The 11,629-nt window shown below is 62.1% G+C and overlaps 3 protein-coding genes across 3 annotated transcripts; all 3 read right to left on the minus strand.

Annotated features, from left to right (window-relative positions):
* Nucleotides 1–205: 205 nt before the first annotated feature.
* Nucleotides 206–860, minus strand: LOC120324194 (tropomyosin alpha-3 chain-like). Its single transcript, XM_039385968.1, has 2 exons — nucleotides 747–860; nucleotides 206–388 (listed from the first exon to the last, which is right to left on the minus strand). The coding sequence occupies exons 1-2, from the start codon at nucleotides 858–860 to the stop codon at nucleotides 206–208; spliced, it is 297 nt and encodes a 98-aa protein (XP_039241902.1).
* A 3,183-nt stretch (nucleotides 861–4,043) lies between these two features.
* Nucleotides 4,044–4,922, minus strand: CUNH1orf189 (chromosome unknown C1orf189 homolog). Its single transcript, XM_027742505.2, is given in 5 exon segments — nucleotides 4,044–4,217; nucleotides 4,387–4,519; nucleotides 4,620–4,660; nucleotides 4,792–4,904; nucleotides 4,907–4,922. Coding segments are annotated over 5 exon segments (405 nt in total). The 3' UTR covers nucleotides 4,044–4,115.
* Nucleotides 4,923–5,894: 972 nt separating this feature from the next.
* On the minus strand, nucleotides 5,895–8,518 carry CUNH1orf43 (chromosome unknown C1orf43 homolog). The gene is made up of 7 exons (XM_027742503.2): nucleotides 8,384–8,518; nucleotides 7,815–7,916; nucleotides 7,525–7,633; nucleotides 7,310–7,363; nucleotides 6,857–7,023; nucleotides 6,571–6,629; nucleotides 5,895–6,183 (listed from the first exon to the last, which is right to left on the minus strand). The coding sequence occupies exons 1-7, from the start codon at nucleotides 8,450–8,452 to the stop codon at nucleotides 5,985–5,987; spliced, it is 759 nt and encodes a 252-aa protein (XP_027598304.1). The 5' UTR covers nucleotides 8,453–8,518; the 3' UTR covers nucleotides 5,895–5,984.
* Between the last annotated feature and the right edge of the window lie 3,111 nt (nucleotides 8,519–11,629).

Genomic DNA, 11,629 nt, shown 5'->3' on the forward strand with positions numbered 1-11,629 from the left:
TCTGCCCACAACTGTGATTCAGAGTTTCCTGGGGACATGTGTCTCACTCTTGAGGGGCTGCTCACTGCCTGGCTCTGCCTTCAGGACATGTCTTTCACAGGGTCATTCTCTGCTCCCAGATACCCACACAGCTTTGCTGGGAATGCACTGAGCCAGATAGGGACCTTCCCGTGTCCCCAAGGCATAGGGAAGGGCTGCAGTCCCATCAGGAAGGCAATGAGGGGAGGCAGCCCTCAGCTTCCACCTTGCACCCCATACGTACGTCCGCTGCCTTCTTCTCTGCCAGCTCCAGCTTCTCCTGGGCATCTTTCAGGGCCTCAGAGTATTTGTCCAGTTCATCCTCTGTCCCCTTTAGCTTCTTCTGCATGGCAGCAAGCTCGTCCTCCAGCTGGAAGGGCAGTGGTGTCACCACAGGTGGACACCACTTTGGATCCCTGCACTGTGAGAGAGCCCTGCCTGCCCCATCCCAGGCTCAGCTCTGCCCCACAGCATCCCTCCTGCCCCATCCTTGGGACCAGCACTGCCCCACAGTGTCTGTCCTTTTCCCACACCCCACCAACTGGCAGGGGCTGAGCCCTAGGCAGCCCTTGGGGTGCCCTTGAGCTGCAGGACAGTGTCAGCTGTGGCACCCTCGTACCTCAGCCAGAGTCTGTGTTGGGTGTTGAGTCTGGGCTCACGGTGAGCTGACACAGACAGAAGCCGCCTCCCAACACCCATGGGCTGGGGGCTGCTGCTGCCTGCCCTACCTGCTTGCTCCGCTCCTCTGCCTGCTTCTGCTCGGCCTCCGCCTGCTCCGCCCGGTCCAGGGCATTCTCCTTGTCCAGCTTCAGCATCTGCATCTTCTTCTTGATGGCCTCCATCCTCACTGGGACACGGGCAGCAGCGGGTAGCTGAATGCGGGACTGGCAAGGGGTGGACAGGGCAGTTGTGCTGCCTGTGCCCCACTGCCTGTTTATCAGCTCTGCCCAGCCCGAGGGCTTTGCCTTTCTTGGGCTGAGCCGCCTCCCCACCTTCCCAAAAAGTCTGTGCTCAGGACCCATTGTCCGCCCCAGGGGGTCCGGGTGGCCACAGCCTTATTTGGGCTCCTGAGGACAGCTGGAGTGTTATAAAAAGCAGTGGCAGGTCTGGGAGCAGGGGGTCCTGTATTGTCCCAGCTGCGCCCCTGCCCCCCATGCAACAGGACACTCTGGCTGGTGCCACGAGGACACTGTGCTCCCACCCAGCGCTCCTTCAGGATGTCGAGCTGAGTCCATGCAGCACTAGCACGAAGTCTTACCCTGGTGCGTTTACCCTCCACCAGGGGCTTAGAGTGTTTTGGTGGCCCTGGGCTGACATTTACCCCTGCCTGGGGGTGGCATGGAAAAGGGTGAGCTCAGCCTGGTGCTATTTTGGGAACAGGGGTTTGGCAGCAGCCCCTGGCCCAGAGTGTTTGGCTTTGCAGGGAGCAGTGGGACAACCTGAGCCCGGCACCAGGGGCAGAACCCCCCAGGAGCCTGCTGAGCCCTGAGCCCAGCTCCAGCCATGCTGGTGCTTGGTGTTGAGGCAGAGGATGCTGTTGGCAGCTGGAGGAGCAGATTCCCGAGGCGCAGGGAGGAATTCTCAAGGCACGCAGCAGCACTCCATCCACAGCCAGGGGATTCATGGCCTCCTCGTGCCAGCCTCGAGGTCCCATAAGCCAGTGTAGGATCTCCCATGGAAGAGACTCACTGCTCCCACCCAATGACAGATTTTGGGGGCTAAGGGAGTCAGCACCTAGGGACCTGGGGGACAGAGACCTGGTGACAGCTTGTAGCACCCTGGGCAGGGCCCTGGGGGAACAATGCCCACCCACCAAGGGCCCCGAGCAGTGGCTGCACCTCCATAAATAACCCCCTGTGCTAGGGCAGCAGAGCCAGCAGTGGGCATGGGGCCACGGGCCTTTGTATTGTCATCATCCCCAGCGTGAGCAAGGGGACAGGTGGCAAGCGGTGACCCCTCTGCCATCCCAAACCTCCGCCAGTCCCCAGGACAGCTCCGGCCTCCCCCTCTCAAGCACCATGGAGACGGGCAGACAGGTTTTATTGCGGCAGTGAAAGGGCTGGCAGGGGCTGCAGGATGAGGTGCAGAGGGACCCCCCAGTGCAGGGCAGGGCACAGGTAGCATCTGGCCAAGTCAGCGCTGGGCATCCCTGGCGCTGTAAGAATATGTTTGATATTTAGTTGGTTTTCTAATAAAACAACCTAATATCAAACATATCAGACAGAGGCAGGGGCAGATGGAGGCAGGAGGAACCACAGCTCAGCTGCCTGCAAGAGAAAGAGAGAAGGAAAGGCTGAGAGCTTGGGGGGATGTGGTATCCAGGCATAACTCCTGGGGCACTGCGGAGGCAGCACCTGGCCTCACCGCAGTGCCTGGAGCCTGCCGGGCAAGTGCACCGGCACTGGGCTGCTCGGGATGCACTGCCAGAGCAGGAGGTGTCCTGCGGCTGGGATGAAGCTGAAGCAGGACAGTGCAGGCACAGTCTCCCAGCATGGCATGTCAGGGCAAGCCATGCCATGGACTGACACGGCACAGCATGCCATGGAAGGCCACGCTGCCCACCCGGGTCCAGGGGAAACCCACATCCATCACCGTCTTACCTGGGCTGGCTTGGGGGGCTCCGCAGTGCTCTGGCTCGGGGGTCGCCTGGCCGCTGTTTATAACCACACTGGGCTGCACCCGACGGGGGGATGCAGCCAGCGAGCGCCCCGGCCCTGCACACGTGGCCTCGTTCCCATTAATTACCACCCATTGACATCCCCCTGCCCCTCCGCGGACCGGTGCCGGTCAATGCGGTCGATGGCCCCGCATCGCCTGCTCCTGCCTCCGGCCACACTCCCCATCATTAGCAAGGCTGTCGATACCGGGGGCCAGCCCTGGCCTGCGGGCCCTGTGACACCTAGGGGCTGTGCACGACCCTGCCCAAGGACGGGCCCCATCAGCACAGGGGGGCTGTGCCCCACATCCCCTTGCTCTGGGAGAGCTGCTGGGACCCACAGGAGCGTCTCCTCCATGGGGCAGCTGGAGGGGCTGTCACCCCACCCCACCCGTGTTGGGGATGTGACCCCTCTCATGCTGTGTGACAGAGGCAGCACCCTGCCCCACACTGGGGTGGCCACTGGGACCTGGGGGGTGACATCCAGCCACAAGGGCACACGGGGTGTCTTGGGGTGCTGGAGGCATGTGTCTCCCCACACCACAGCGGTGCTTTGCTGTAGCAGGATGCACCAATTTTGGGAATGGTGTTGGAGGCTCTGTGGGGGCCCAAGCTTTGGGTGATCAGTGGGCCAGGATGTGGGACAACCAGAGAGCCCTGAGTGCCATGGGGAGGACAGGGGCACAGCCTGGGCTGGGGAGTCAGGGGCTCTGGCCCCACGGGGTGGCCGCAAGGTGAGGTGGCAGTGGGGACAGCAGGGACACACGTGGCGGCAGCGGTGCCAGAGCCGGGGGCGCGCGTGCGGCAGCAGCTGATGTGATGCAGCCCGACAGCTGAGCTAATGAAGGGCTGTGGGTGGGGGGTGCTGGCCCAGCGGCCCCCAGCCCTGTCAATAAGCAGAGCCAGGGCAGGCACTGATGGGCCCTGGGGCTGGGAGACACCAAGGTCGGGCACAGGCAGCAGGGACAGGAGGCCAGGGACAGGTCCCCCCCAGCTGGGAGCAGACAGGGGTCTGGGGGCACCTCAATGTGGGGACAGGGAGCATCACACCCAGCCCAGCCAGGCTTCTCTCCCTGCTGCTGCAGGGCTGTGCCACATGGCCAGGAGCACCGTGGCGCGCGACAGGGCACGGCGGGACCTGTGCTAGGAGTGGGACCCAGCGCGGAGCACCGGGGCTGGCAAGGCATGCTGGCCGTGCTGCCATCTCCTGGCACAGCCACGGACAGGACCAAGTGTGCAGGGTGCAACCCGTGGAGGGTTGCAGGCAACATGTCTGAACCCCAGCCACAGGAATCGTGATGAGCTGCATCTTCCCCCCGCCACTGCCCCAGGCTGTCCCACACCCCACATGCAGCAGACACAGCCCCCATTTTGCTCAACATGTTTTATTCCCAGCCAGAAGCCAGGGGATGCCAGGCCAGTGCTGCGCTGGGCTGAGCACTCAGAGCCGCTCTACATAGAAGGCTTTCCCCAGCCGGCTCAGCTCCTGCCGGTGCTGCTGATGCTCATCCTGGAAGAGTTGGTACAGGGCATCTTGGCGGATCTGCTGGGCACAGGGGCTGTGCTGAACCTCCGCGTCACCCTGGCTCACCAGTGCTGGGGGACACTGTCCCCTAGAACGTGGTGGAGCAGGACGAGGGGGCCATCCCAACCACCCACAGCAGCACAGCGCTGGGAGGACCCAGCTGCATCCAACCAATGCCAGGCCTCACCGCTGCCTGCTCCCTGCCCGCAAGATGCAGCTCCAACTCCACGCGCCGCTTCAGCCGTGACTCCATGATCCACTGCAGCACCCCGTGGGCTGAGGCCCAGCACCGTGGGTGCTCCCTGGGCCCCTGCCCACAGCTGTGGAGACAGAGAGTGGGCAGGCCGGGGATGTCTCCCCCATCACCCACGGACCCCCAGCATGGGGGGTTTGGCCCCTAGGGCTCTTTGCCAGCTCTACCTCTCCAGCAGCCCTGTGCCAGCACTCCCCTTCTCCTGGACCTGCAACCAAAGAGCACGTTTGTGGGGTCTAGGGTTTAACCTGCACCAAGGGACACGGCACCCCACTGTCTCCACTTGCTCCCAGGAGCCCAAGGACAGCTCCCACCTTCCCAGCCCCTGCCCTGTCCAACCTTCTCCCCCTGCAGGGAGCAGCTCTGGCTGTTTGGCACTGCCATAGCTGGTGCCACAGGGACCCTGCAACTGCCCTCTACACGGGCCACACCCATTGGATACCCTGGCAGTAAGGCAGCCTGGTTACCATGGCAGTAACGGCAGCCTGTTACAGCATTCCAGTTACTGGAATGGTGTCATCCTGGTTACCATAACTGCATGCCGGTTACTGTAACGGCATCCCAACTACCACAGCTGTAATGGCAGCAACCTGGCCACCATAAACAGCATCCTGGTTACCTTCGTAGCAGCACCTTGGAGGGACACAGCCCCGGATCCAGCAGCAACGGGCCCCTGCAGTCAGAGGCTGGTGGCACGCAATCTGCTCAGGCTAAACTGTCATTTTATTAAACATAATTAAAAAGTGCCGAGGCCTATGCGAGGTCTGTGCCCTCCACCCTGTGCTGCCCGTGCCGTGGTGACGGGTGAGCTGCCAGCGCTGCCCTCGGCCTGGCAGACGCAGACTCAAGGTGGGGGCTGCAAGCTCTCGGCCCTGGGGGCTCAGCAGCTGCTGGCACGCGAGGCGCTGGTGAGAGTGGGAGCAAACACCCCCTTGGCAGGACAGACGGGACACTTGATGCTGGTTTGTCCTCTCAAGGCATCCCCAAATGCCCAGTTGCAGTAGAATGAGTAGAAACTGCAGCCTGAAGCAGCAGCTTGGCTGCGGTGCTGAGAACGGGCACCAAACTATTTACACCCCAGCTGGGCACACAGGCAGGCTGGGCACACAGGGCTGACAGCAGGAACAACAGGGACACGGGGAAAAGTGTTCACCCTTGAGAAAGGACAGACAGGTGGCTCCAGAGCCCAAGACCCACACGGACAGAACGGACAGACATCAGTTCCCGCCAGCTGCTGTGGCGAAGGACGGGCAGAGGGGGGTGCTGGCTGGGATCCGTGTCTTTATAAATAAGATCAAGCTAATCAGTTTATTCACAGGGTCCAAGACGGTGCAGGACTCAAAGCCTGGAGTGTCACGAGCCTGTGGCAGAGGAGGTTGTAGAGCAGGCAGGTACACTGCTCTGGAATGGGCTTCTGGCAAGGGCCGAGTTCCAGCAGTCGGAACGGAGATGTGGTGTGAAGGGGAGATCTGAGAGCGCAGCTGCTTCCTCCCAGTGCTGCCTGCACACGCACTGCACCAGGCCCCACGTGCTCACAGGGTGCTCTCCAGTGTGTTGTAGTTGTCCTTGAAGCTCTTCAGCTCCAGGAAGTGTTTGGCACGTTTGCTCTTCTGGCTGGAAGGCAGGTAGGTGACCTGGATGGTGGTGGGGTTGGAGACTTCAGGGGACAGGGTGAGGTCCTTTGCTGCTGACTGGTGCTGCCGCTGGCTGCTGCCCCCCCGGGCCTTGGTGCTGTGGGCAGAGAAGAGGCACCGTCACCACTGCCGCCGCCCCAGAGGAGCCACTCAGCTGCGCGTCCGTCTGTCCGACATGAGGCAACTCTGCCCTCAGGGTGACGGCGCTCACTGAGGTCTTGAAATCTAAGGCCAGTGGTCATGCACAAAGCCCTGGCTCAAAGTGCCAGGGACAAGCAGGAATGTGGACTGTGACCATGGAACAAACCCAAAACTCCATTAACAGGCAGGTTGCAAGGAGGGAGTGAACTCAGAGGCACGGACGGGCACAAACAGCCCCAGTCTCGGACGCTGGATGTGCCCCAAAACCTGTCTCTGTTCACACCTCCCCCGTGGGCTGCTATGGACCAGGAACCCACCACCGTGCCCGGGCAGCAGCACTTACATGTTCGCCAGCTCGTTCAGAGCCTCCTGGTACTTCAGATATTCTGCTTTCCCAAAGACCTGGATACAAACGGAAAAGATCACGGAAAACCCAGCTGAGGTTACAGTGTGACCTCAGCCCCGGCAGCCAGGCTGGAGCACAGGAACAGCCCCACACTGCTGTGGGGATGCAGCCAGGCTGGAGCACAGGAAGAGAAGGATGAAGCCAGGCCACAGGAACAAGGGATGCAGCCAGGGCGGAGCACAGGAACACCTCACAGGGCCGGCAATGCCACACCAGCACTCACCCCAGTGCCATAGCGGGCACTCTCGTACCCATCCAGCAAGGTGTCGATCAAGGCTTTGCGGATGCCTTTGAAGGAGGCGCTGGAATTCCGTAGTTCCAGCAGGTAGGCACAGAAGTTCTTCCCTATTAAAGACTTTGGGTACCGGCCCTCTGCTTGAAATGGGATTTCTGTAAAAAGGCACAACACAACTGGCTGAAGCACAGGTGGAAACGCTTGTGCTCACCCCCACAGTCAGGAGCTGCTGGCTGGATAAACTTCCCTCCACACCTGCTGCCCCTGTTTGCCGGATGACCCCAGAGCACGGGGCAGGCTGACCCTCAGGCCACCAGCCCTGGGCGGGAGAAATGACTGCTGCTCTCCAGCGAGGACCTGGAGCCTCCCCACAGGACTGTTGACACCCTCATCTCCCTCAGTCAGGGTCTCTCTGCACCCTCCTGCTCCGAGCTCCCTTACCTGATGTCCTGATTGCATCCAGTGCCTTCATCCTGTACAGGTAGTTATAGCAGCCTGGGAAACGGGAAAGAACAAACTGAGAGCTCTGCAAACCTTGGAGGGAGGCGGAGAAAGGGAAAACAGGAGCAGAGACACCATCTCGTGTGACAGGACACCAACGTGAGCAGCCAAAGATGCAACTTGGCCCCAGGGGAACAACAGCTGTGGGACAGTACCTGGTGTCTCCAACTGCAGGAGCCGGCCATCGTCCTCAGCCAGCAGCCGTGGTTCGTACTTGATGTCCTGTACCCTTGATAGTCGAATGTCAATCTCCTCCTTTAAATCCTGCACAGCAGGAAAAAACCCGACACGTTCACTTAGATTGTGGGATCACAAGGATAAGAACAGGCCTTACACAAACCGATCCCTCCCCACTGCCCCACTGCTACTCCGTGGTGGCAGCTCTGCTGCTGGAGCAGCCCCTGCCCGTCCGTCCCTCAGAGCACAGGGGATGGAGTGCACCCACCTTGGGCGCATGCTGTCCCACAGGCACGTGGGGGCCGCGGCGGGATTTCATGGCGAAGCGCATGATCTGGCGCTTCACGAAGATGAACAGCAGCACGAACACCTAAGGAGCCACAGCGGGGCGGGGGGTCAAGCATGAGCCGGGGGGTGTCACAGATAACCCAGCCCACCGACTCCCCCTTCTCAGCCCTCCAACGCCAGCGGGCACAAGGGTCTCGCTTCAGTCCGCCGGGAGCCTCGCGGACACCCGGCCCGGCCCCACAGACCCCCAGCCTCCACAGAGGCTCCCACCCACGTCCTCCCCCCGCCCTACCGACGCCAGGAGCTTACAGGCGGTCCAGCCCAGGCCCCTGAGGGCCCCGAGCCAGGCTCCGAGGGGTTCCCCAAAAACAGCCCGAGACCTGCCTGACGGGCGCGTTACGGACTCCACGGGAGTCTCGTGGACACGCCGGGAGCGGCCTCACCGGGGCCGCACGGACATGAGCGGCCCGGCTCCGCGGACACGCCCGGAACGCCCCGCACGGGCACGCCAGCCCCGCGTCGGCCCCAGCCCACCCCGCCGGCCCTCACCAGGCTGCCGTAGGCCATGACCAGCACCACGTTGACCCCCGAGAGCCAGTTGCTGCCGGCCCCCGCCATGCCCGGCCTGGCCCGGGGCCGCACAACATGGCGGCCGCGAACCCGCCCTGCGGCTCGCGGCACGTGACCGAGGAGGAGGAGAGGGGGGAGCCGCGGTCACGTGTCCCCGCGCGGCGCCAGCGCAGCGCGCGCGGCCCCTCCCCGCGCGGTCACGTGCCGGGGGCGGGGCCGGGGGAGTTGTCAGTGCGGGCGGACCCAGGTAAAGTTGCGGCGGCGGCGGCTCCGGTACCGCGCGGCCCCCGAACCCGCCCCCTCCCCGCCGGGCACCCCCCCGCCGCTACCCTACGGCCCGCCCGGCCCTTCCGCCGCCACCGTCGCCCCACGGCCCGCCCGGCCCCGCCGCGCTCCGGAGGCGGCTCCGCGCCCCGGCGCCGCCGCTGGGCCCCGCGCGGCCTAGTGGGCCGGGCCGCGGCCGGGGGCTGGCGTAGCGCGCGCGGCCGCCGCAGGTGAGGCGGGCGGGCGGGCCGGGTGCAGGCGGGCCGGGTGCGGGCAGGCGGGCGGCAGGGGGGGGGTGAAATGGCGGCCGCGGCCATGAGGGCGGAAGCGGCCCGAACTCGCCCGCCTCCCTGGTGCGGGCCCGGCCTGGCGCCGCCGCGGGGGCTCCCGCCCCGGCCCCGCCGGCGCCCTCCGGTTCGCTCCGGCCGTTCGGCCCCCATTGTGCGCCGCGGGGTCGGGCGGCTCCGGGCCCTGCCGCGCTCCTGCGGCCCGCCCGGCCCCGCCGGTGCCGACGGTAACAATGGGAGCCCGAGCTCCCGCCCCGCCGGGCTCCTCACGGGCCGCCGGGCCCGCTGCCGGCACCGCTCCTCGGTGGCGCCCCGGGGGCCGTGGCCGGGGTGGGCCCCGCGGCCCACGGGAAATCCGCGGGCGACGCCGGTCCGGGGGTCCTAGAGGAGCCCCGGCCCGCGAGCGCGGCCCGCCCTCCAGGTCCCTCCATTCCGGTCGGGGGGCTCTGCCTGCGCCCTCCGACCGGAGAGTCTCCCCGGTAAAGCGCTGCCCATCGGTACCACCACGGGGTCTCTGGTGGCATGTCCGGGGGTATCTCCCCAAAAGTTCGTGCACTGCACGTGCGGGGGGTGACTCGGTCTGCAGCTGCCATGTTTTTGCTCCGGGGGAAAAACTCTCACACCGTTAACCCTCTTTTGGGTGCTTGTTCTGCCTCACAGTGTGGGAAAATCTTTCCAAATGCTCTTTGCCCTCTCTGGTCCTTTTCTCTGGGGCTTCGGAGCCTTCTGCAGTTGTTAATTAAGCGTTGTTGGAATGGGCTGGAAATACCAATTTTTCTGTATTTAACAGATAAGGGAAACTGCTGAGGCTGGGATGTGCCAGGACTCGCCCAGTGGCAGCCAGCAGATCTGGCACAGCCATGGGACCCGCAGATCCTGGTTCTGAATCTGTAACTTACCTGATGTTTCTAATAAAATGAAGTTTGTTACATTTTTGTATCCCCTCTTCTTCTGGAGACTCCACACTTCACCTGTGTAGCTGAGGCTCTCCTCCCTAGGCCTGGCAGGCGGGCAGTGGTGTGGTCTGAGAAGGAAAAGGGGTAACAGCCAAGCACGTCACGTTTGATGCAGTGTCTTTGAGCAGAGGGTGTTGTAGCCTGTAGTTTTGTTTTCCCTAAGCCCTGTCCGAGGGCAACACTGGCCCATTGACCTGTAGCTGCCCCCTTTAATGCCAGTGCTGTGGTGTGGACTGGCTTTTGGTGAGGACAGCTCCAAACTGGAAAACTCTGTGCAGGTGTCAGAATAACCATGTTCCATGATTCAGTGCTGCCCCTAAGCCAGGCTCAAGTTCCCCCACTGAGGAATAAGTTATCACTAGCCAAATTTCTCTTTCCTTAAGGCAGCTGTGGAGTCTGCATGGGGGCACTCCCTCACCTGACAGCCTTGGCAGGGTCAGGACCTGGCTGAGATTTCTATTGTAGATGTTTTTTGCATGTTAGAGGACCCAAACACTGGTGTTACTTGTGGCAGTGATGGCAGCTGGGCAGAGCAGAGCGTGGCAGCTGCTGAACAAAATGCCTGGGTGCTGCACAAGGTTTGAACTCAGCCTGCTGGAACTGTGGCCCAGGGGAGCTGCAGGTTGGGTTCCTGTGGACATGCAGGATCGCTTCCCTCTGCTGCCAGGTTGGTTTAATATGACAAATTGTGCACGGAGCTTGAAGCTGGAGGAGACATAGCGATGGTGAGCAAAAATAAATAACGTGGGGGAGAAGCCTGCACGGAGGGGATGGCTGGGGGCTGTCTGCTTCCACCTCGGGGTGCTCTTCCCCCACAGCTTGGGGTCTCCTGATGGCCGCACAGGTGGCTTGGATCATTTCCTGATAAGAGACCTTGGCACTGTATAGTAGGAAAACTGTAGTATTAAGTTGCCATGAGGTGTGGGTGACTACAAAGGGGGGATTTCAGGGGTTTTGTTGGGAACTGTGGGAGCAATGGCACAAAAACTTGCCTATGGAGAAATGCTAGGCACAGGGGGTATGCATCCAGTGCAGGGCAATATTGGGGTCTCCCTGCTCTCAGGAAGCATTTCTCTCCCAGTCGGGTGCTTGCAGACTTCCACAGGAGATTCCCCAGTGTTTCCTGGGGTGTTTGCTAATGCTGCTGCTGAGCTTCCCTGCCTGGCACACCAGGTCTCTCCCTGTGCTGCCCTACCCGTGTGCACAGGTCGGATTGTCCCACTCACCTTTCCTCCCTGCTCTCATGCTCCATCCATGGCTCCTTCCCCTGTCCCAGGCGCCTGGAGCAGGCCCTGCTGCTTTGGGGGAAGGCTTCACGCTCTTGGTAATGAAATACAAAACTGTGAGTTCTGTGATTACTGAAATTTCGGGGGCTTGGAAGTTGTGAGTCCTGCCAAGTGCCATGGGATGTCACTGGCATTCCTTGTGCCTGGAAGGCGCTAGGCAGGGTAAAACGACTCAGTGCCAATCCCCTTCTAAACCACCTCCCCTCACCTCTAGCTTGAGCTCTGCCCTGAGGCCCAGTGTGAGGTTAGAAAACTCCACTTGCTTTGGACGCTCATTGGCCTGAACTCTTTCTGGGATTTTTTGCCTCAAGCAGTTATCTAATGATGTTACTGGCTGTTCCTGGCTGACATCTAGTTCACTTTTTGGTATGTTTTTAGTCTAGAAAACTTAGTATTTCCAGTTTGGGGGAATAACTGAAGCGTGCAAAAATA

Source organism: Pipra filicauda, unplaced genomic scaffold, assembly GCF_003945595.2.
Source record: "Pipra filicauda isolate LSUMZ 115617 unplaced genomic scaffold, ASM394559v2 scaffold453_size531900_pilon, whole genome shotgun sequence".
Classification (NCBI taxonomy): Eukaryota; Metazoa; Chordata; class Aves; order Passeriformes; family Pipridae; genus Pipra; species Pipra filicauda.